The sequence below is a fragment of the Lissotriton helveticus genome, chromosome 10 (assembly GCF_964261635.1).
Source record: "Lissotriton helveticus chromosome 10, aLisHel1.1, whole genome shotgun sequence".
NCBI classification, from domain to species: domain Eukaryota; kingdom Metazoa; phylum Chordata; class Amphibia; order Caudata; family Salamandridae; genus Lissotriton; species Lissotriton helveticus.
In genome coordinates, this window is record NC_136071.1 from 178,380,771 (window position 1) to 178,402,324 (window position 21,554).

General features: G+C 45.6%; 1 protein-coding gene across 4 annotated transcripts in view; it reads right to left on the bottom strand.

Annotated features, from left to right (window-relative positions):
• RNF216 (ring finger protein 216) overlaps window positions 1-21,554 on the bottom strand; it is an 853,926-nt gene that overhangs the window by 663,835 nt on the left and 168,537 nt on the right. For all 4 annotated transcript variants that reach the window (XM_078665045.1, XM_078665046.1, XM_078665043.1 and 1 more), the window contains one exon: window positions 20,993-21,069. In XM_078665045.1, coding sequence (XP_078521171.1) covers window positions 20,993-21,069 — 77 coding nt within the window. The remainder of the gene's footprint in view (window positions 1-20,992; window positions 21,070-21,554) is intronic.

A 21,554-nucleotide genomic window follows, 5' to 3' on the forward strand; every position in this document is an offset into this window, starting at 1 on the left:
AACTTTGAACTTCTTTGGACTTCTTTTGCTAAAGGAAGGATACATACAACTACAACTACACTCAACTAATACAACATAGTCACACACACATAGAACAATCATGCAATAACACACACACTCTGTAGCTTGCGCGAACTCCGATGCTTTAAGCCACTCTGCATCGTTCCGCCACTCTGCATCATTCAGCCACTCTGCATCATTCACCCACTCTGCTTCATTCAACCAATCTGCTTCATTCACACATTCTGCTTCAGTCACCCACTCTGCTTCAGTCACCCACTCTGCTTCAGTCACCCACTCTGCTTCAGTCACCCACTCTGCATCTTGCACCCACTCTGCATCTTGCACCCACTCTGCATCTTGCACCCACTCTGCATCTTGCACCCACTCTGCATCTTGCACCCACTTTTTTATTTCCCTCACACACGGAGCAGGTACAGCACAGGCAGCAGCAGTGCAAGCTTCCCTCACACACGGAGCAGGTACAGCACAGGCAGCAACAGTGCAAGCTTCCCTTACACACAGAGCAGGTACAGCACAGGCAGCAACAGTGCAAGCTTCCCTCACACACAGAGCAGGTACAGCACAGGCAGCTACAGTGCAAGCTTCCCTCACACACGGAGCAGGTACAGCACAGGCAGCAACAGTGCAAGCTTCCCTCACACACAGAGCAGGTACAGCACAGGCAGCAACAGTGCAAGCTTCCCTCACACACAGAGCAGGTACAGCACAGGCAGCAAGAGTGCAATGTTCCCTCACACACAGAGCAGGTACAGCACAGGCAGCAACAGTGCAAGCTTCCATCACACACGGAGCAGGTACAGCACAGGCAACAGCAGTGCAAGCTTCCCTTACACATGGAACAGGTACAGCACCGACAGCAGCAGTGCAAGCTTCCCTCACACACGGAGCAGGTACAGCACAGGCAGCTCTGAACAATGTGCCTGACCTTATTGCAAGGTGAACTATCCCTTTCTTTCTATAAATTGAGATAAGCCTAGTAGTGGATGTGTTAGCTCCTACTACTAGTTTCAGTGTCTATTGTCACATTTACTTTGAACTATACATTCCTAAAGCCATATGTGTGTGTGCCCATTAATCCCTGGTGCTGTACTTCACCGTCCCTCAACCCTTTTCTAGTGAAAAAAGGGGGAGGGGGATTGGCAACGCCTCACGGGAGCAACCACCATGGAGGATGTGTCAAACTGGTACTCGCTTGACTCCCCACTGTATCATCATCAGCAGTTGCCAACCGTAAAAGTAAAGGGGATCAAAACATTGTGCTAAAGAAAACAAAACTCTGTGTAGTGATGTGAATGACCCAACTACGTGATAGGGCCTACCCTCCCGCAGATACCCCAAGCAGCAGTGCCCGCACTACCAAGCGTTCTGTTATGCCACATCTCTCAGGTTACAGATCCCTTCTCTCTTTCTATTCCTCTCCACGTTTCTGCCTCTTTCACTCTCTCTTCCAACTCTCTCACTCCATCTCCATTTACTTACACAAATCTTGGTGATACCCCGAGCAGCAGTGCCCACAATACCGAGCGTTCTGTTATGCCACATCTCTCAGCTTACAGATCCCTTCTCTCTTTCTATTCCTCTCCACGTTTCTGCCTCTTTCACTCTCTCTTCCAACTCTCTCCCTCCCTCTCCAATTACTTACACAAATCTCGCCGATACCCCGAGCAGCAGTGCCCGCACTAGCGAGCGTTCTGTTATGCCACATCTCTCAGCTTACAGATCCCTTCTCTCTTTCTATTCCTCTCCACGTTTCTGCCTCTTTCACTCTCTCTTCCAACTCTCTCCCTCCCTCTCCAATTACTTACACAAATCTCGCCGATACCCCCAGCAGCAGTGCCCGCACTAGCGAGCGTTCTGTTATGCCACATCTCTCAGCTTACAGATCCCTTCGCTCTTTCTTTTCCTCTCAACGTTTCTGCCTCTTTCACTCTCTCTTCCAACTCTCTCCCCCCTCTCCATTTACTTACACAAATCTCGCAGATACCCCAAGCAGCTGTGCCCGCACTACCAAGCCTTCTGTTATGCCACATCTCTCAGCTTACAGATTCCTTCGCTCTTTCTTTTACTCTCCACGTTTCTGCCTCTTTCACTCTCTCTTCCAACTCTCTCCCTCCATCTCCATTTACTTACACAAATCTTGGTGAGGCACAGGCAGCAACAGTCCAAGCTTCCCTCACACACAGAGCAGGTACAGCACAGGCAGCAACAGTGCAAGCTTCCATCACACACGGAGCAGGTACAGCACAGGCAACAGCAATGCAAGCTTCCCTCAAACACGGAGCAGGTACAGCACAGGCAGCAACAGTGCAAGCTTCCATCACACACGGAGCAGGTACAGCACAGGCAGCAGCAATGCAAGCTTCCATCACACACGGAGCAGGTACAGCACAGGCAGCAACAGTGCAAGCTTCCCTCACACACAGAGCAGGTACAGCACAGGCAGCAACAGTGCAAGATTCCATCACACACGGAGCAGGTACAGCACAGGCAACAGCAATGCAAGCTTCCCTCAAACACGGAGCAGGTACAGCACAGGCAGCAACAGTGCAAGCTTCCCTCACACACAGAGCAGGTACAGCACAGGCAGCAACAGTGCAAGCTTCCCTCACACACAGAGCAGGTACAGCACAGGCAGCAACAGTGCAAGCTTCCATCACACACGGAGCAGGTACAGCACAGGCAACAGCAATGCAAGCTTCCCTCAAACACGGAGCAGGTACAGCACAGGCAACAGCAGTGCAAGCTTCCTTTACACATGGAACAGGTACAGCACCGACAGCAGCAGTGCAAGCTTCCCTCACACACGGAGCAGGTACAGCACAGGCAGCACCAGTGCAAGCTTCCCTCACACATAGATCAGGTACAGAACAGGCGGCAGCAGTGCAAGCTTCCCTTACACATGGAACAGGTACAGCACCGACAGCAGCAGTGCAAGCTTCCCTCACACACCGTCACACACCCTCAGCTTCACACAACCTCACTCACCCTCACACACACACACACACACACACACACATACAACAACAAAAGGAAGAATAGAAATAAACTATCCTAATCCACACTCTAACTCCAAGATAGAAATCCGGAGTCCTAATTCACCCTAATAAACTAACAGCCTAATTCACCCTACAAATACACCCTCAAGATACGCAACAGAAAGACATCCTAGAAAATAAAAACCAAAGGAAAAATACGCCATCCTAATGCACCAGCCAAATGAACAATCAAATAAAACTAAACAAAACACAATATAAGTAAAGACTCAAAAAATAGCCTCCTATTCAAAGAAATGATTGTGCATTTAACAGATAGATAAGTTTTATGCCATTTTCTGAGACAAAAACAAATTTTTGCACGCAATTAAAAACAAAGGGGGGCAACGGAGTCGTGCATCAGATACGTTACACGCAAAATCTACTTCCCAAATGTGAGCTACAGCATGCAATGATGTTTATCAGGCTTCAGGTCACCAAACAAAAATTATTCGGACAAAATAACACCAACGAAAGAACGAAGAAATATCTGTCAGGAAGCGAGGACGAGGATGTACAAACACAAAAGTGAAACAGCCTATTTTTAACTGGCGTAATAAACAAGCACTATTCATCCGGGGAATGGGACGGATTAAACACAATTGTCAAGAGTTACACAAAAAGCCGTACGCATATAACAATAGCAGTTCATCACACGGAATTACATCAAATATATAAAACATATTACGCAACTTGGATTCAGCGCTAACATCATCAATAAACATTACATATGTCTCTTAGATTCACAAAACAACGCGTAATACAATTAATACTTTTTAAGTGTACAATATTCATGGCGAAAAGAGTACTTAGAAACTCAAAGAACAGCTCTTGTACGTCAAATAACAAACAACTGCTAATAATACATTACATAACACTTTAAGAAAATAAATACATTACATATCGAAGAATAAAAACAAGACTTTAATTACATTACATAATATTCATTTCGAAATATTAAAAACAAAAAAATACAATGTCAACATTATTAAAAATACACTCCTATTCATTCGTTAACTTAAACATACTATAGGTAGTAAATAAAAACACTTACATATAAATTAAATAAAATAATTACAATCGCTAACAAAATATGTCACTATTTTATTAAATACACTCATAATTATTAACTAATTTATGCATACTATCAATACTACTTTAAATTAGATTAAAAAAACACTTAGAGGAAATCTCTTACCTATCATACGACGCACCAACAGCACACGAACAGGAACACGCCTTCCGCATCCCGCTATTCTCCATGTTCTGGAGAATTCGACCGATTACGTATGCAAATCGGAACGCGACGTCAAAAACGTAGCGCTCCGATTGGCTAAAAAAAATGTCAATCAAAAAAAAGACATAACGGTAGGAAAAATAAAAAAAAACTAGAACGCTAACCTGTTAAATGTAGGTAGCGTTAAGGTGGCGCTTTGCGTCCGACATTTAAATAAAAAATAAAAAAATTCAACCTCAACCCCTAACCCTCAACCCCTCACCCTCAATCACACTCAATCACCCTCAACACATCACCCTCACTCCCCCTCACTCACCCTCAATCACCCTCACCCTCACTCACCCTCACCCTCACTCACCCTCAATCACCCTCACCCTCACTCACCCTCACTCACCCTCACTCACCCTCACTCACCCTCACTCACACTCACCCCCTCACCCTCACTCACCCTCACCTTCACCCTCTCACCCTCAACCCCTCACCCTCACTCACCCTCAACCCCTCACCCTCACTCACCCTCAACCCCTCAACCACCCTCACTCACCCTTACTCACCCTCACTCACCCTCAATCACCCTCACCCTCACTCACCCTCACTCACCCTCACCCTCACTCACCCTCACCCTCATTCACCCTCACCCTCATTCACCCTCACTCACCCTCACCCTCACCCTCACTCACCCTCAACCCCTCACCCTCACTCACCCTCACTCACCCTCACCCTCCCTCAACCCCTCACCCTCACTCACCCTCAACCCCTCAGCCTCCCCCTCACTCACCCTCAACCCCTCACCCTCAACACATCACTCACCCTCACTCTCACTCACCCTCAGTCACCCTCACTCACCCTCAACCCCTCACCCTCACTCTCACTCACCCTCAGTCACCCTCACTCACCCTCAACCCCTCACCCTCACCCTCACTCACCCTCAATCACCCTCACCCTCACTCACCCTCACCCTCAATCACCCTCACCCTCACTCACACTCACCCCCTCACCCTCACTCACCCTCACCTTCACCCTCTCACCCTCAACCCCTCACCCTCACTCACCCTCAACCCCTCACCCTCACTCACCCTCAACCCCTCAACCACCCTCAACCCCTCAACCACCCTCAACCCCTCACCCTCACTCACCCTCACTCACCCCCACCCTCACTCACCCCCACCCTCACTCACCCTCACTCACCCCCACCCTCACTCACACTCACTCACCCTCACCCACACCCTCACTCACCCTCAACACCTCACCCTCAACCCCTCACCCTCACTCACCCTCAACCCCTTACCCTCAATCACCCTCAACCCCTTACCCTCAATCACCCTCACCCTCACTCAGCCTCAACCCCTCACCCTCACTCACCCTCAACCCCTCACCCTCACTCACCCTCAACCCCTCACTCACCCTCAACCCCTCACCCTCACTCACCCTCAACCCCTCACCCTCACCCTCACTCACCCTCACTCACCCTCACTCACCCTCACTCACCCTCACTCACCCTCACCCTCACTCACCCTCAACGCCTCACCCTCACTCACTCTCAACCCCTCACCCTCACTCAACCTCAACCCCTCACCCTCACTCAACCTCAACCCTTCACCCTCACTCACCCTCAACCGTTCACCCTCAACCCCTCACTCACCCTCACTCTCACTCACCCTCACTCTCACTCACCCTCACTCACCCTCAACCCCTCAGCCTCACCCTCACACTCACTCACCCTCAACCCCTCACCCTCACTCACCCTCAACCCCTCACACTCACTCACCCTCAACACCTCACACTCACCCTCAACAGTTCACCCTCAACCCCTCACTCACCCTCACTCACCCTCACTCACCCTCACTCACCCTCACTCACCCTCACCCCCTCACCCTCACTCACCCTCACTCACCCTCACTCACCCTCAACCCCTAACCCTAACTCACCCTCACCCTCACTCACCCTCACTCACCCTCACTCACCCTCACCCTCACTCACCCTCAATCAACCTCACCCTCACTCACCCTCACCCACCCTCACCCTCACTCACCCTCACCCTCACTCACCCTCACCCTCACTCACCCTCAGCCTCACTCACCCTCAACCCCTCACCCTCACTCACCCTCAGCCTCACTCACCCTCAACCCCTCACCCTCACTCACCCTCACCCTCACCCTCACCCTCACTCACCCTCACCCTCCCTCAACCCCTCACCCTCCCTCACCCTCATCCCCTCAGCCTCCCCCTCACTCACCCTCAACCCCTCACCCTCAACACCTCACTCACCCTCACTCTCACTCACCCTCACTCACCCTCACTCACCCTCAACACCTCACCCTCACCCTCACTCGCCCTCAATCACCCTCATCCTCACTCACCCTCACCCTCACTCACCCTCAACCCCTCACCCTCAATCACCCTCAATCACCCTCACCCTCACTCACCCTCAACCCCTCACCCTCACTCACCCTCAACCCCTCACCCTCACTCACCCTCACCCTCCCTCAACTCCTCACCCTCACTCACCCTCATCCCCTCAGCCTCCCCCTCACTCACCCTCAACCCCTCACCCTCAACACCTCACTCACCCTCACTCTCACTCACCCTCAGTCACCCTCAGTCACCCTCAACCCCTCACCCGCCCTCAATCACCCTCACCCTCACTCACCCTCACTCACCCTCAACACCTCACCAATCACCCTCACCCTCACTCACCCTCAACCCCTCACCCTCACCCTCACTCACCCTCACCTTCACCCTCAACCCCTCACCCTCACTCACCCTCAACCCCTCACCCTCACTCACCCTCAACCTCACTCACCCTCACTCACACTCACTCACACTCACTCACCCTCACTCACCCTCACTCACCCTCACTCCCACCCTCACTCACCCTCACTCACCCTCACTCACCCTCACTCACCCTCTCACCCACACTCACTCACCCTCAACACCTCACCCTCACTCACCCTCAACCCCTCACCCTCACCCTCACTCAGCCTCAACCCCTTACCCTCAATCACCCTCACCCTCACTCAGCCTCAACACCTCACCCTCACTCACCCTCAACCCCTCACCCTCACTCACCCTCAACCCCTCACCCTCACTCACCCTCAACCCCTCACCCTCACTCACCCTCAACCCCTCACCCTCACTCACTCTCAACCCCTCACCCTCACTCACCCTCAACACCTCACCCTCACTCACCCTCAACCGTTCACCCTCAACCCCTCACTCACCCTCACTCTCACTCACCCTCACTTACCCTCAACCCCTCAGCCTCACCCTCACTCACCCTCACCCTCACTCACCCTCACTTACCCTCAACCCCTCAGCCTCACTCACCCTCACCCTCACTCACCCTCAACCCCTCACCCTCACTCACCCTCAACCCCTCACACTCACTCACCCTCACCCTCACTCACCCTCAACTCCTCACCCTCACTCAACACCTCAGCCTCACCCTCACTCACCCTCAACGCCTCACCCTCAACCCCTCACCCTCACTCACCCTCACCCTCACTCACCCTCAACACCTCACCCTCAACCCCTCACCCTCAACCCCTCACCCTCACTCACCCTCACAACACATATTGTGTTACAATAGCTGTCACATTTGCGGAAGATAAAACTATCTAGAGATGTAGCATAACGACCAGAGCTGCCATATAAGTCACGTAAATACTAAACATGTTGCATTCCAAATGCTATAGGTGTCACATTTGCAAACGTTATAACTATTGGCATTGTAAATGACAAAGCCATCAATATAGCAATTTTAACATCGCAAAAATAAATAAATTATGTCATTTACAAGAACAATAACTACAACTTTTCTAATGCGATACTTATTGCATTCCAACCCCACTCATCCACGCAACGCCACTCACACACGCAACGCCACTCACACACGCAACGCCACTCACACACGCAACGCCACTCACACACGCAACGCCACTCACACACGCAACGCCACTCACACACGCAACGCCACTCACACACGCAACGCCACTCACACACGCCACTCATCCACGCAACGCCACTCATCCACGCAACGCCACTCATCCACGCAACAGCAATGCAAGCTTCCCTCAAACACGGAGCAGGTACAGCACAGGCAGCAACAGTGCAAGCTTCCATCACACACGGAGCAGGTACAGCACAGGCAACAGCAATGCAAGCTTCCATCACACACGGAGCAGGTACAGCACAGGCAACAGCAATGCAAGCTTCCCTCAAACACGGAGCAGGTACAGCACAGGCAGCAACAGTGCAAGCTTCCCTCACACACAGAGCAGGTACAGCACAGGCAGCAACAGTGCAAGCTTCCCTCACACACAGAGCAGGTACAGCACAGGCAGCAACAGTGCAAGCTTCCATCACACACGGAGCAGGTACAGCACAGGCAGCACCAGTGCAAGCTTCCCTCACACATAGATCAGGTACAGCACAGGCGGCAGCAGTGCAAGCTTCCCTTACACATGGAACAGGTACAGCACCGACAGCAGCAGTGCAAGCTTCCCTCACACACCGTCACACACCCTCAGCTTCACACAACCTCACTCACCCTCACACACACACACACACACACACACACACACACACACACACACACACACACAACAACAACAAAAGGAAGAATAGAAATAAACTATCCTAATCCACACTCTAACTCCAAGATAGAAATCCGGAGTCCTAATTCACCCTAATAAACTAACAGCCTAATTCACCCTACAAATACACCCTCAAGATACGCAACAGAAAGACATCCTAGAAAATAAAAACCAAAGGAAAAATACGCCATCCTAATGCACCAGTCAAATAAACAATCAAATAAAACTAAACAAAACACAATATAAGTAAAGACTCAAAAAATAGCCTCCTATTCCACCCTATTCAAAGAAATGATTGTGCATTTAACAGATAGATAAGTTTTATGCCATTTTCTGAGACAAAAACAAATTTTTGCACGCAATTAAAAACAAAGGGGGGCAACGGAGTCGTGCATCAGATACGTTACACGCAAAATCTACTTCCCAAATGTGAGCTACAGCATGCAATGATGTTTATCAGGCTTCAGGTCACCAAACAAAAATTATTCGGACAAAATAACACCAACAAAAGAACGAAGAAATATCTGTCAGGAAGCGAGGACAAGGATGTACAAACACAAAAGTGAAACAGCCTATTTTTAACTGGCGTAATAAACAAGCACTATTCATCCGGGAAATGGGACGGATTAAACACAATTGTCAAGAGTTACACAAAAAGCCGTACGCATATAACAATAGCAGTTCATCACACGGAATTACATCAAATATAAAAAACATATTACGCAACTTGGATTCAGCGCTAACATCATCAATAAACATTACATATGTCTCTTAGATTCACAAAACAACGCGTAATACAATTAATACTTTTTAAGTGTACAATATTCATGGCGAAAAGAGTACTTAGAAACTCAAAGAACAGCTCTTGTACGTCAAATAACAAACAACTGCTAATAATACATTACATAACACTTTAAGAAAATAAATACATTACATATCGAAGAATAAAAACAAGACTTTAATTACATTACATAATATTCATTTCGAAATATTAAAAACAAAAAAATACAATGTCAACATTATTAAAAATACACTCCTATTCATTCGTTAACTTAAACATACTATAGGTAGTAAATAAAAACACTTACTTACATATAAATTAAATAAATAACTAAAATAATTACAATCGCTAACAAAATATGTCACTATTTTATTAAATACACTCATAATTATTAACTAATTTATGCATACTATCAATACTACTTTAAATTAGATTAAAAAAACACTTAGAGGAAATCTCTTACCTATCATACGACGCACCAACAGCACACGAACAGGAACACGCCTTCCGCATCCCGCTATTCTCCATGTTCTGGAGAATTCGACCGATTACGTATGCAAATCGGAACGCGACGTCAAAAACGTAGCGCTCCGATTGGCTAAAAAAAATGTCAATCAAAAAAAAGACGTAACGGTAGGAAAAATAAAAAAAAACTAGAACGCTAACCTGTTAAATGTAGGTAGCGTTAAGGTGGCGCTTTGCGTCCGACATTTAAATAAAAAAAAAATGTTTCAACCTCAACCCCTCACCCTCAACCCCTCACCCTCAATCACACTCAATCACCCTCAACACATCACCCTCACTCCCCCTCACTCCCCCTCACTCACCCTCACTCACCCTCACTCACCCTCACCCTCACCCTCACTCACCCTCAATCACACTCACCCTCACTCACCCTCACCCTCCCTCACCCTCATTCACCCTCACCCTCATTCACCCTCACCCACCCTCAACCTCACTCACCCTCACCCTCACTCACCCTCACCCTCCCTCAACCCCTCACCCTCACTCACCCTCAACCCCTCAGCCTCCCCCTCACTCACCCTCAACCCCTCACCCTCAACACATCACTCACCCTCACTCTCACTCACCCTCAGTCACCCTCACTCACCCTCAACCCCTCACCCTCACCCTCACTCACCCTCAATCACCCTCACCCTCACTCACCCTCACCCTCACTCACCCTCAACCCCTCACCCTCAATCACCCTCACCCTCACTCACACTCAACCCCTCACCCTCACCTTCACCCTCTCACCCTCAACCCCTCACCCTCACTCACCCTCAACCCCTCAACCCCTCAACCACCCTCACTCACCCTCACTCACCCTCACTCACCCTCACTCACCCTCACTCACCCTCACTCACCCTCACTCACTCACACTCACCCACACTCACCCACACTCACCCTCAGCCTCACCCTCACTCACCCTCAACGCCTCACCCTCAACCCCTCACCCTCAACCCCTCACCCTCACTCACCCTCACCCTCACTCACCCTCAACCCCTCACCCTCAACACCTCACCCTCAACCCCTCACCCTCACTCACCCTCACAACACATATTGTGTTACAATAGCTGTCACATTTGCGGAAGATAAAACTATCTAGAGATGTAGCATAACGACCAGAGCTGCCATATAAGTCACGTAAATACTAAACATGTTGCATTCCAAATGCTATAGGTGTCACATTTGCAAACGTTATAACTATTGGCATTGTAAATGACAAAGCCATCAATATAGCAATTTTAACATCGCAAAAATAAATAAATTATGTCATTTACAAGAACAATAACTACAACTTTTCTAATGCGATACTTATTGCATTCCAACCCCACTCATCCACGCAACGCCACTCACACACGCAATGCCACTCACACACGCAACGCCACTCACACACGCAACGCCACTCACACACGCTACGCCACTCACACACGCTACGCCACTCACACACGCAACGCCACTCACACACGCTACGCCACTCACATACGCAACGCCACTCACATACGCAACGCCACTCACACACGCAACGCCACTCACACACGCCACTCATCCACGCAACGCCACTCATCCACGCAACGCCACTCATCCACGCAACGCCACTCATCCACGCAACGCCACTCATCCACGCAACGCCACTCTTCCATTTGCAAAACGAAAAATGTATAACTATTCTATTGCGAGACCTATTGCATTTCCAATGCTTGTTTTGTATGTTAAGGAGGGGATGAATTGGGTGTCATCAGCGTAGGAGAGGGCGGTGATTTAATGTGATCGGGTGATGTTGTCGAGCGACGTCATGTATATGTTGAAAAGGGTGGGGCTGAGGCACGATCAATTTTTTGGTCCCTGATTTGAAGGGTGGCAGCCTGACCCATTGGGTTCTTCCCATGAGGAAGGAAGAGATCCATTTGAAAGTTGATCCTTGTATGCCAATCTCGAGGAGTCTTCTGATGAAGGTGTTATGGGATACAGTTGGGATGGCTGGAGTGTGGTTGAGCAGGATGAGGGCTGCTGTTTCTCCTTGGTTCATGTGATGTGGGTCAGGGTGGTGCTGTGAGGCAGTGAGGTTGGTGACAGTGGCAGAGGGCGAGGTCAAATCCTTAACAATCAAGAAGATCTTCTAGCAGCTGTTGGGGCTTCCTTCAATGCAGTCCACTAGGGCTTTTCTCTTGGTGCCCTATTTGCTGGTATGCCCAGACGTGGGTCCTGTGCTCTCTATGCCACTGGAGTCAAACTATCCTGGCTGATGAGGGGTGAAACACCGAAACCGGTCCAAGGATGCTAGTTTCCAGTCCAGGGAACACCTGGCCTAGCAGTTTGGGCTACACTGTTCCCATTGGGCGCAGGGTCAAGACTGATTTGCATATGGCTGGGTTCAAACTGGAATGGCATGGAAAGCAAAAAAACGATGGATTTAGGCCCAGATCTCTGTTGTAGGATGAATGTATGACACTGTTCTGCATTCTGTCCATCAATTGTTCTTTTTGTATTTGCTGGTGATAGTGTGATTGCAGCCTTGTAGGTAGTTCTGTCAGTGGTGTCGTGGCTGGCTCTCTATTTCTTTTTAATTATCTACAGTGTGTTTGGTGTCTCGAAGACCTTCTTTGTACCAACTGGTCTGCATGTATGAGCTCTATCCTTGTTGGGTTTAATGGATGCAAGGGAATCCGCAGTTCTTCATCCAGTTGTTGTGTCCTTCTCAAGGCTGTCTGTGGGGCTAGGTTGATCCGTGCTGAAATGTACTAATTCTTAATGTATAGTGTTAAATCATAAAAATTGTAATGCACACAACTGAACAGAAATGGTAAAAAATACACACAGTACTGTCTAATGACTAATCTAGAGAGAAAAAAAACTAAACAAACTTTGACATATCGAATGCATTTTTCGATCAAAATATAGCCCCTGAATCACAGTATCTAACTGCTTTCTCGTTCAACGTTTTTAATTTGTATATATATGATTGGAACAAAGGTAAAAGAATAGTCTTGGGCTTCTTGCATCAAGAATTATGGAGCTGTTAAAAGAAGATCCTATGTTATGTTACTGAGTTTATATAGCTTCTACAACTCACTCCCACAGTAGTACCCCGGCGCTCAAGCCAAAACTGCAGGGGAGAAAGAAAAAAAAAAAAAAAAGAGGGTAATTCTCTAAAAAAAAACCTTAATATAACCACATTTTCAAATGCTTTTTATAAACATTAAGAAGTTTAAACAAGAACTAATCTCACTGGGCAATAAATTGCAGTAAAGTAGGGCCAAGTAGGAGAATTAATGACCACCAGTCCAGGTCGTTCGAATCAGACAATGTCATGCCTGCACTGTATTAGAGGATAGAAGACATCTTCCTGGATGACTGAACCTTACTGTAGTCTGAAGATGTATAGGACCCATACACGGGGGTGTGGGGGGTGGGGTGTGGGTAAGGGTTGGGGGTGGGGTGGGGGTGGGGTTGGGGGTGGGGGTGTGTGTGTGTGTGTGTGTCTGTCTGTCTCACTCAAATAAGTATACAAAAATGCCATGTTTCCTGATTGGGAGGAGGTGTGGGGGGCAGTTTAGTGATCTTAGCAAATGTTTTGAGGGAGAGGCATAGGGACGATTACATAGTAGGCGAGTCGCAGTATTCTGAATCACCAGCAGTCTGTCTAAATGCGCCTCGTTGATAATCTAACCAGCTAGTTAGGAGGGCTTAAGTGATAGTTTTCCTGCAATTGATAGGGAGCCAGGTAAATGTTTTCTAAGCAAGCAAAAACAATACAAAAAAAAGGATCCACAAATCGCTTTCATCTTTTCGGCGGTCGAGAGCTTATCTAGTAAATTACCAAGGTTTTTAACCACCTGTTTTGGAAGGCGGTGGTGGTGGTTGGGGGGGGGGAGGGGATTATCTCTAGCTCACTAGGCCACCAATCATTGGCCCAGTATTCCCTGTTTTTTCCAAATACAATAATTTCGGTCTTACCCCAATTTCACTGCACACCATTCCGTCTCGTCCAGGAGGTAATTTCTACATGCAGTTAAAAAAATCGAATTACAATTACCTCCCTTTCATGGCCAAATGAGATTATTAGCAAGGTGTCATCTGCATATGAAAATATCTCAAATTTGAAAGGTTCCAAAACCTTGGCCAGAGGAGCCACTTTTATTTTTAAGAGCATGCGGCTCAACGCAGAACCTCACACAAGTGTTGGTTCCAATTTTTTACTTAATGGGGAGATGGAAACCTATTGAGTTTGGTCTGTCATAAAGTCCCTCAGCCAGGACAACGCCTGCCCTTGCCCTTCTATCTCATGCAATCTATGAGTTAAGATTGCATGAGATACCATATCAAACGCTGCCGATAGATCCAACAAGATCAGCATAGCTGATCTACTCTAATCCTTGCTAGTTATGATCTTATCCTTAGCAGCCAGGAGAACGGTTGCCATACTATGGGCTGCTCTAAACACTGCTTGTGAGAGTTCCAGAATAGGATCATTCAGTAAATACTGAGTGAGATGATTATTAACCAGTTTCCCCATGATCTTGCTGAGAAATGGTAATAGTGAAATATGAGTAATAATAGGCAAAAATGGAGGGATATGCTGTGGGTTTCTTTAAGATAGGAGAAACATGCTAATTTCCACTTATGTGGCGCATTGGCAGACTTTAGGGATGAGTTAAACAAATCTGGGAGATGTGTTGGTAGCAGCGGCGCAAGGAAAGCAAAACAATGAGCTGGACAGGCATCTTCTGGCGATCCTGAATTGGTATTGTATATTACTTCTTGAACCTCCAATGCAGCAGATTGAATATTAAGTAATTGGCCTGAAGCAATTTATAAAATAAAACCATGCCCGGATTCTATTAATCCGGAGTCGCTTTGTAGGTCAAAGTTATTATACATTTTGTTAACCTTTTCACTAAACTAATGAACCAAAGAGTCACCTAACTCGTGTAAAGCAGTGATTGAAGCCCTACAGGCTTCTGGCTTTGTAAATTAATTTAGCGTCTTCAAGATCTCTATCAGAATTGCCAGGATTTTCAATCTGAACTACCAAAAAGTGCCTCTGTCCTTCTTTCAGCTGTCTATGATAATTGCACAGGCTAATTTATAAGCGTTTCTATCCAGGGAAGTTTTCAACCTGCCCATGCCCTTTCAAGTTTTCTACACTTCTGATTTTCTAATTTATGTTGTTCATTATACCAAACCAGTTGTGTTTTTTCCCACCCACCCTTTAATAGTCTGGAAGGGGCCGGCCACCAAATCAATGCCATAAGGAAAGTTTCATGGAACTATGTGCTGGTCCTTTCTATATCTAAGGGCATCTTCAGGCCTGGGGGTTGAAATGGTTCTTTATGTTAGTCAAAATTATTTTCTTTCAGGGACAACCTAGAGTACAAACTCCTTGTGCTGTGGTTTGGGAGAAGAAGTCAGTGGAATTTCAAATTCGATCAAATAGTGATCAGTCCAAGTGAGGGGAGTTGGATGACTAACTTATTTGAGGAGCATTACTAAATATTAAATCAAGTGTATGGCTGGCAATATGACTTGGGCCTACTACCAGTTGTGACAGGCCAGACATCCTCAAATCTGTCAACAGTAGGTTAACTTTCATATCTGTTGTATTTTCTCTATGATAGTTTAGGTCACCCAGTAACAAAAAATTATCAGACTTTAAAATATATGGGGATACTTTGTCCAGTGACCGGAGACTAAATCATTCTTGGAGCCTGGTGGACGGTAAACTAAGGAGGGAGAGTGTCAAATTTAAATACCACCATCTCTAAATTCATTTCAGATATAAGTTCAGATAACAGATACCACCATCTTACCTGTAAATGAGATTCCTACATCACCTCCTGCTTTATTCTCTTTATCTAATCTCACAAGAGAGTAATTACCAGAAACAGAAATGGTTATTTCCAGAAGGGCCAGATGTAGCCATGTCTATGTAATTAAGCACATTTCTGGGGAATAAGTGTTGAAAAGATCCCAGAGTTATGTAGCACGTTTGGGAATATACCTGGCATTACAATAGATGCTCCTATTAGCAGTCATCTGCGTCTTAGTCCCAGGCACTGGTCGACTCATGTTCTCGACAAAAGGCCCTCTAAGGAATTGGCCTACTCTGGTAGATTGGCTAGTTCCACTGGTGACTAATGTTCGCCCCACCACCACACACAAAAGAAAGTTTCCTTAAATTGCAGGAAAAGGGTTCCAGCAGAGCCTGAAGTATGCCTTGGTGCATCCAGTGGTCTTATGATTGTTGTTGCCTTCTTTCCCTCTAAGGGAGCAGAGTTCCTCCCCTGTATATCCTAATCATACCTCATGTGGGGTAAAAAGGTGCAGGGGCACTGGCGACGGTCAGGTGCAGACAAGCTTGCTTGGGCACACCTTCAGCGTGCCCGCTGTGGGCCCCCCTTTGCACCACTGCAATTTCTGCTCCCTTAAATATGGAGCCCCCAAGTGCGTTGTAGCCACTTGACTGGCCACCTCACTAAAATGGCAAACGTAAATGTTCCAAGATGGTAGTGGCTATTGTCCAAAATGCTCTCTCTGCCAAATGGTAACAACCGTGGTGGACTGGGGGGCTCAGGAACCTTACAATCTTATTAAAAAACTCTGTAGGAAATATGCCCCTAAGGAACCCAGCAAAAACACAGAAAATGATTTTCATTCACCTAATATTCCCAAATGATCTATCCGAGTAATTAAGAAGCCCCAAATACTCAAGTTCAAATCGTATAATATAAATTTCTAATTCTTTTCAAAGCGCGCTTATACCATAAGCATCTTAGTGCCGGGGTTACAAAGGATCTTTCGATAACTGGATGTTAATTGGCAAATAACTGCGTTTTTAAAGCTATCCTAAATTTAAGTAGATTTGGCTGAGATTTCAATTTTAAAGGAAGGTTATTCCAGAGTTTAGCAGCACAGCCTATGAAACCTCTACTGCACTATGTGGTTCGTTTACATTTTCGAAAAGACTAGCATCACAATTATGGTATTCTGTAGCTCATAGGGAATACAGGAAATATTTTTTTATTATTATCCTAAGAGGAAGATGAGGTGAGCACATTGATTGGATCCCAAAATGTCAGCCTGTCAAACATGATACTCAGGATCCCAACTTTCTTAATAGGGATAAGGATTATTCCTAAAACCAAAAGGATGGGTCCTTCCCAACCAGAAGTACCTTAGTCTTCCCTAAGTTTAATATCAAGCAATTTCCCTTCATCAACTCGCCCACTTCCTGCATGCAATCATAAAATCTGAGGGCTGAATCTTGGTTGTCGTTGGAGATAGAAACCCGATATGTGTATCATCTGCATATGACACTAGAGAAAACCCGAACGATTTGATCAATCTGGCTAGAGGTGTAACGTAAATGTTAAAAAGAGTAGGGCTCAAGGATGATCCTTGTGGCACACCACATGGTAAAGAAAAGGGACTAGATAAAAATGCCATTGAGCGCAACAGATTGCTACTTTAAGATCATTTCTCTTGGGCAGAGAGCAAACGTGTTGCCCTTCATCAATACAATGTTTAGATGATGCAGAAGTGCCTTGTGATTGACTGTGTTGAACACTGCCGACAGGTCAAGAAAGGCGAGACACTTTTCCTCGTTTGCCAAGGCTCGTTCTGTCTCCTCAATGGCCACAATCAGTGCTTCCCCCATGCTATGTCCGCTTCTCACCCCTAAGTTGGAGGAGTATGTAAGTAGGTGATTGTCTTGAAAAGGTTAGTTTTGCATTCATTGCCCTTTCCACTACTTTGGCCGGCAAATGGAGATGAGCGATGAGACAGTAACTGCTTTGTTCTAAAGGGTTAAGTGTAGGTTTTTTTATGAGATAATAATGATGCTATTTTCCAGGCCACACACTTCTCTAAACATCTCATTAAAAATCTTAGTGAAATGAGTAGTTATAGTAACTGAGGCCATCTGTAGGATTAGAGGTGGACACGGATCAGACGGTGAGCTTGATCTTACAGAGGACAAGATCCTTTGAACATGCTCTTATGTAAGTGATATAAAGTGAGTCAGCAAATTTGTTTATACCAGGGTCGTGAAACTCGAGTGTTGTAAGAGGTATTAGTAGGGGGACTGAACATAACATACTTATGATTAGACCATGTCAGAGATAATGAGGCAGTAACTGTAAGAAATGGATTGTTTGAATGTATCCCATCAAGGGTATAGTCTGCCAGGTGAGTAGAGTCCTGAACCAGTTGGGTTAAGACCCTACTGGCCAGTGTATCCACTAAATATTCTGTCTCTCTGTCAGCAGAGACCTCAAGATGGAAATTAAAATCACCTAATAAGATAAATTATGGTTGCTGGAGACAGGATTTTAATATTGAACACACAGTTTGCTCAAATATAGCTTTCAGGCCAGGAGGTCGATAAATTAGCACCCTATTGAAGGATTGATTTTTCCAGATTCCGATTTTAAAAGCGGGTAATTCACACTCCTCTCCTAAACAGGCCCCGGTGGTAATGATGGTGCCTTATTGTTACGGTAAACAACCACTAAGCCACATCTCCTTTTCAATAAGCAATCCAATCTAAACCAAGAGTGACCTGAAGGAATTGCTGTGACTAGATCTGGTCCTGAAGTAGAATCTGTCTATGTTTCCGTGACAAATGCTATATCGATTGCTTAATGCTCTAGAAACTCTGCAAATTCAACTTTATTTTTAATTAAAGATCTGACACTGATGAAGGTATAGATAATTCTACGATCTGTTGAATTATTTTCAGAGCTGGTACCATCTACAAGTACACAAGAGGCAGCATTACTCAATATCTACCTGCTAATAGCTAACAGATTATTACAACCCTAAAAGTACAGAATCCATATTAACGACATTATAGGGTTAAAAAAATATTGCAAGCATTTTCCCTACCCGAGATAGGCGATGAGCCCCCTTTGAGCACACCAGTCTTTGGTTAGGTTGTGAAGCAAATTGATGAGAGGTTCTGGTGACAGGAGCGGTCCGGGCCAACCGAGCACACTGGGGTTTGCCTTTGGCACGCCAGTGGCACCTCCCGCCGCGTGTACGCAATATGGTGTTCTCTAAATAGACCACCATCTTGGGGGCGGTTTTTAGCGCATCAAATACCGATAACTGGCAAATCAAAGATAAAATGCATTTTAAACGTAAGTTAAAATCACCCTGCACCATTGCAAAATTTTAATTACAGATGATGACATAACTGATCACCCGACTAGGATGGATAGGTAGAGATGGATACATTGCAGATCTTCTTAACCTGATTTTCAAAACCTACGAGTTATCAAGCTCGGCGAGAGCTTAGCACATGACTTCTCTACAGAAGTGTGCTACTTAAAAAGCCCATAACATATATGGGAAGGCCTAATCACGTTTCTTAACTTCAGCAGAACTTACTTGCTACATTATGCAGAGCGAGGGAACCCACTGCATGAGTTAAAAACTCCTATGTTTTCAGGAAACAATGACACAAAAGCACTCACAGCTATCTTACGTGAACTGCATGTGGACAGGTTACAGATTAAACATTTACAGACAAACGAACCAAGTGATTAGGGTTGCTCCTAGCATTTGAGGCTATACATACGTAGTATACAATGAAAGACAGATGCCATCTGGATGCTTTGAAAGTTGTCTAACACTTCAGTCCTACTGAGAAAATACTCAGCCCAGTACAGAAAGCTATACTGTAACAACACCCTTTGGCACAGGTGAAAACAAGTCATCATAGTTTACTCCAAACCTACACTATGAGCAGAAATAAAAGAAAATATTCCTAATGCACACACTCTACACTTGTGTTGGGTGCGATAACATGTGCATATTCTTTAAATGCTACAGTTCCTGATTCTACTTGAAAGGATCTGACTCAGGCACTTATATTAAGCTGTCTGGACTTCTATAACGGCCTGCTGATTTCTGTTAGTGATACTTCGATCAGCAGACTGCAGGTGGCCCAGAACACAGCGGCGTGACTAGTTCTCAACGTGCCCCCTAGGACTGCCTCCCGTCCTCTTCTCTTGCAGCTTCATTGGCTTCCAATACGTCAACGGGTAAAATTCAAAATTTGGTGTACAATCCATAAGGCGCTCTCTAATCTTGGTCCTATCTATCTTTCAAAGAAATTCATAGCCTACCGTCCCTCTAGGTCTCTCCGATCGGGTACCAAACATCTCTTGGAGGTTCCCTGAGTTAGGAGGGCAAGACTAGGGGGAAAGGCCTTTTTCTACCTTGCCCTAGTTATTGGAATGAGCTCCCCCTGCACTCGAGACAGTGCTCTAACCATCTATAATTTAGGAAGCTGCTTAAGACTCCTCTTTTTCTGGTTCTGATCTTAGCTGCAATTGCACTATACCTATGCTACCCATCCGAAGAGCAGAGAAGTTCCTTCAGGAGTCGATTCTGGTGCTATATAAACAAATAAATAAAGTTGTAAAATTGTCCCTACACTTCAGCAGAAGAATTTTTGCAATATACACAATATTCTCCAATGTTTTACCTATAAACGACTACAAGATCGTGTGCTATACCAACGGCTCTGCACAAATACGGTCATTTATTATACATGACCAGATAAAGTGACCAAAGATGATTCTACTGAAAGTTTATGGTCAAAGATATTGCGAAGAACTGGTAAACTAAAGTGTGAGTCAAGAACCCAAATTTGCTCAATTCAATAAAGATATACATTCTGTAATAAAAACAGGGCATCACATTTTTGGGTTTGTTTAAGGAGGTAGAAAAGTATTAATAAATATAACATAAATACAAATGTACAATTTCCACTTCAAATTATTAAAGAACACCATCATAAGGTTCTACTTACACGTTCAAGTCAAAATATTTTTTCGATAAAATCAATTCCTCTACATACTCCTGCGTAACATCAGGGAATCTTACTTCCTATAAAAAAAAAAGCAAATATATTATTCACTTAAAATAATTTACAACACTTCATCATTTATTTTAACACTCCAAATGAAACTTAATAAGTTCCTGACATGTTGAACCTAAAAGAAATCAATGGAAACTAAAATCTAAGAAGAATTTTTGTATCCATTGTATCAATTTCTCTTCAACAACCAGATAAGAAAATCAAAGGCCCAAAACCAAACACAAAACAAGCATTTGCAATGCAATAGGTCTCGCATTTATGCGTGTTTGAGCTATTGACATTGCAAATAACAATGCCTTTTATTTTTGTTTTCGTTATTAAAACAAATACAAAATCATAACTAAAAGCTATTGTCATTTAAAATGCCAATAGCTCAAACTCGGGTAAATGCGAGACCTATTGGCTATGCCAATGCTTGTTTTATTTCCTTTAAGAAAGATATTTTTTGTACATTAAGAATTGCCATAGATCGATTGTCAGCATTTTCTTACGT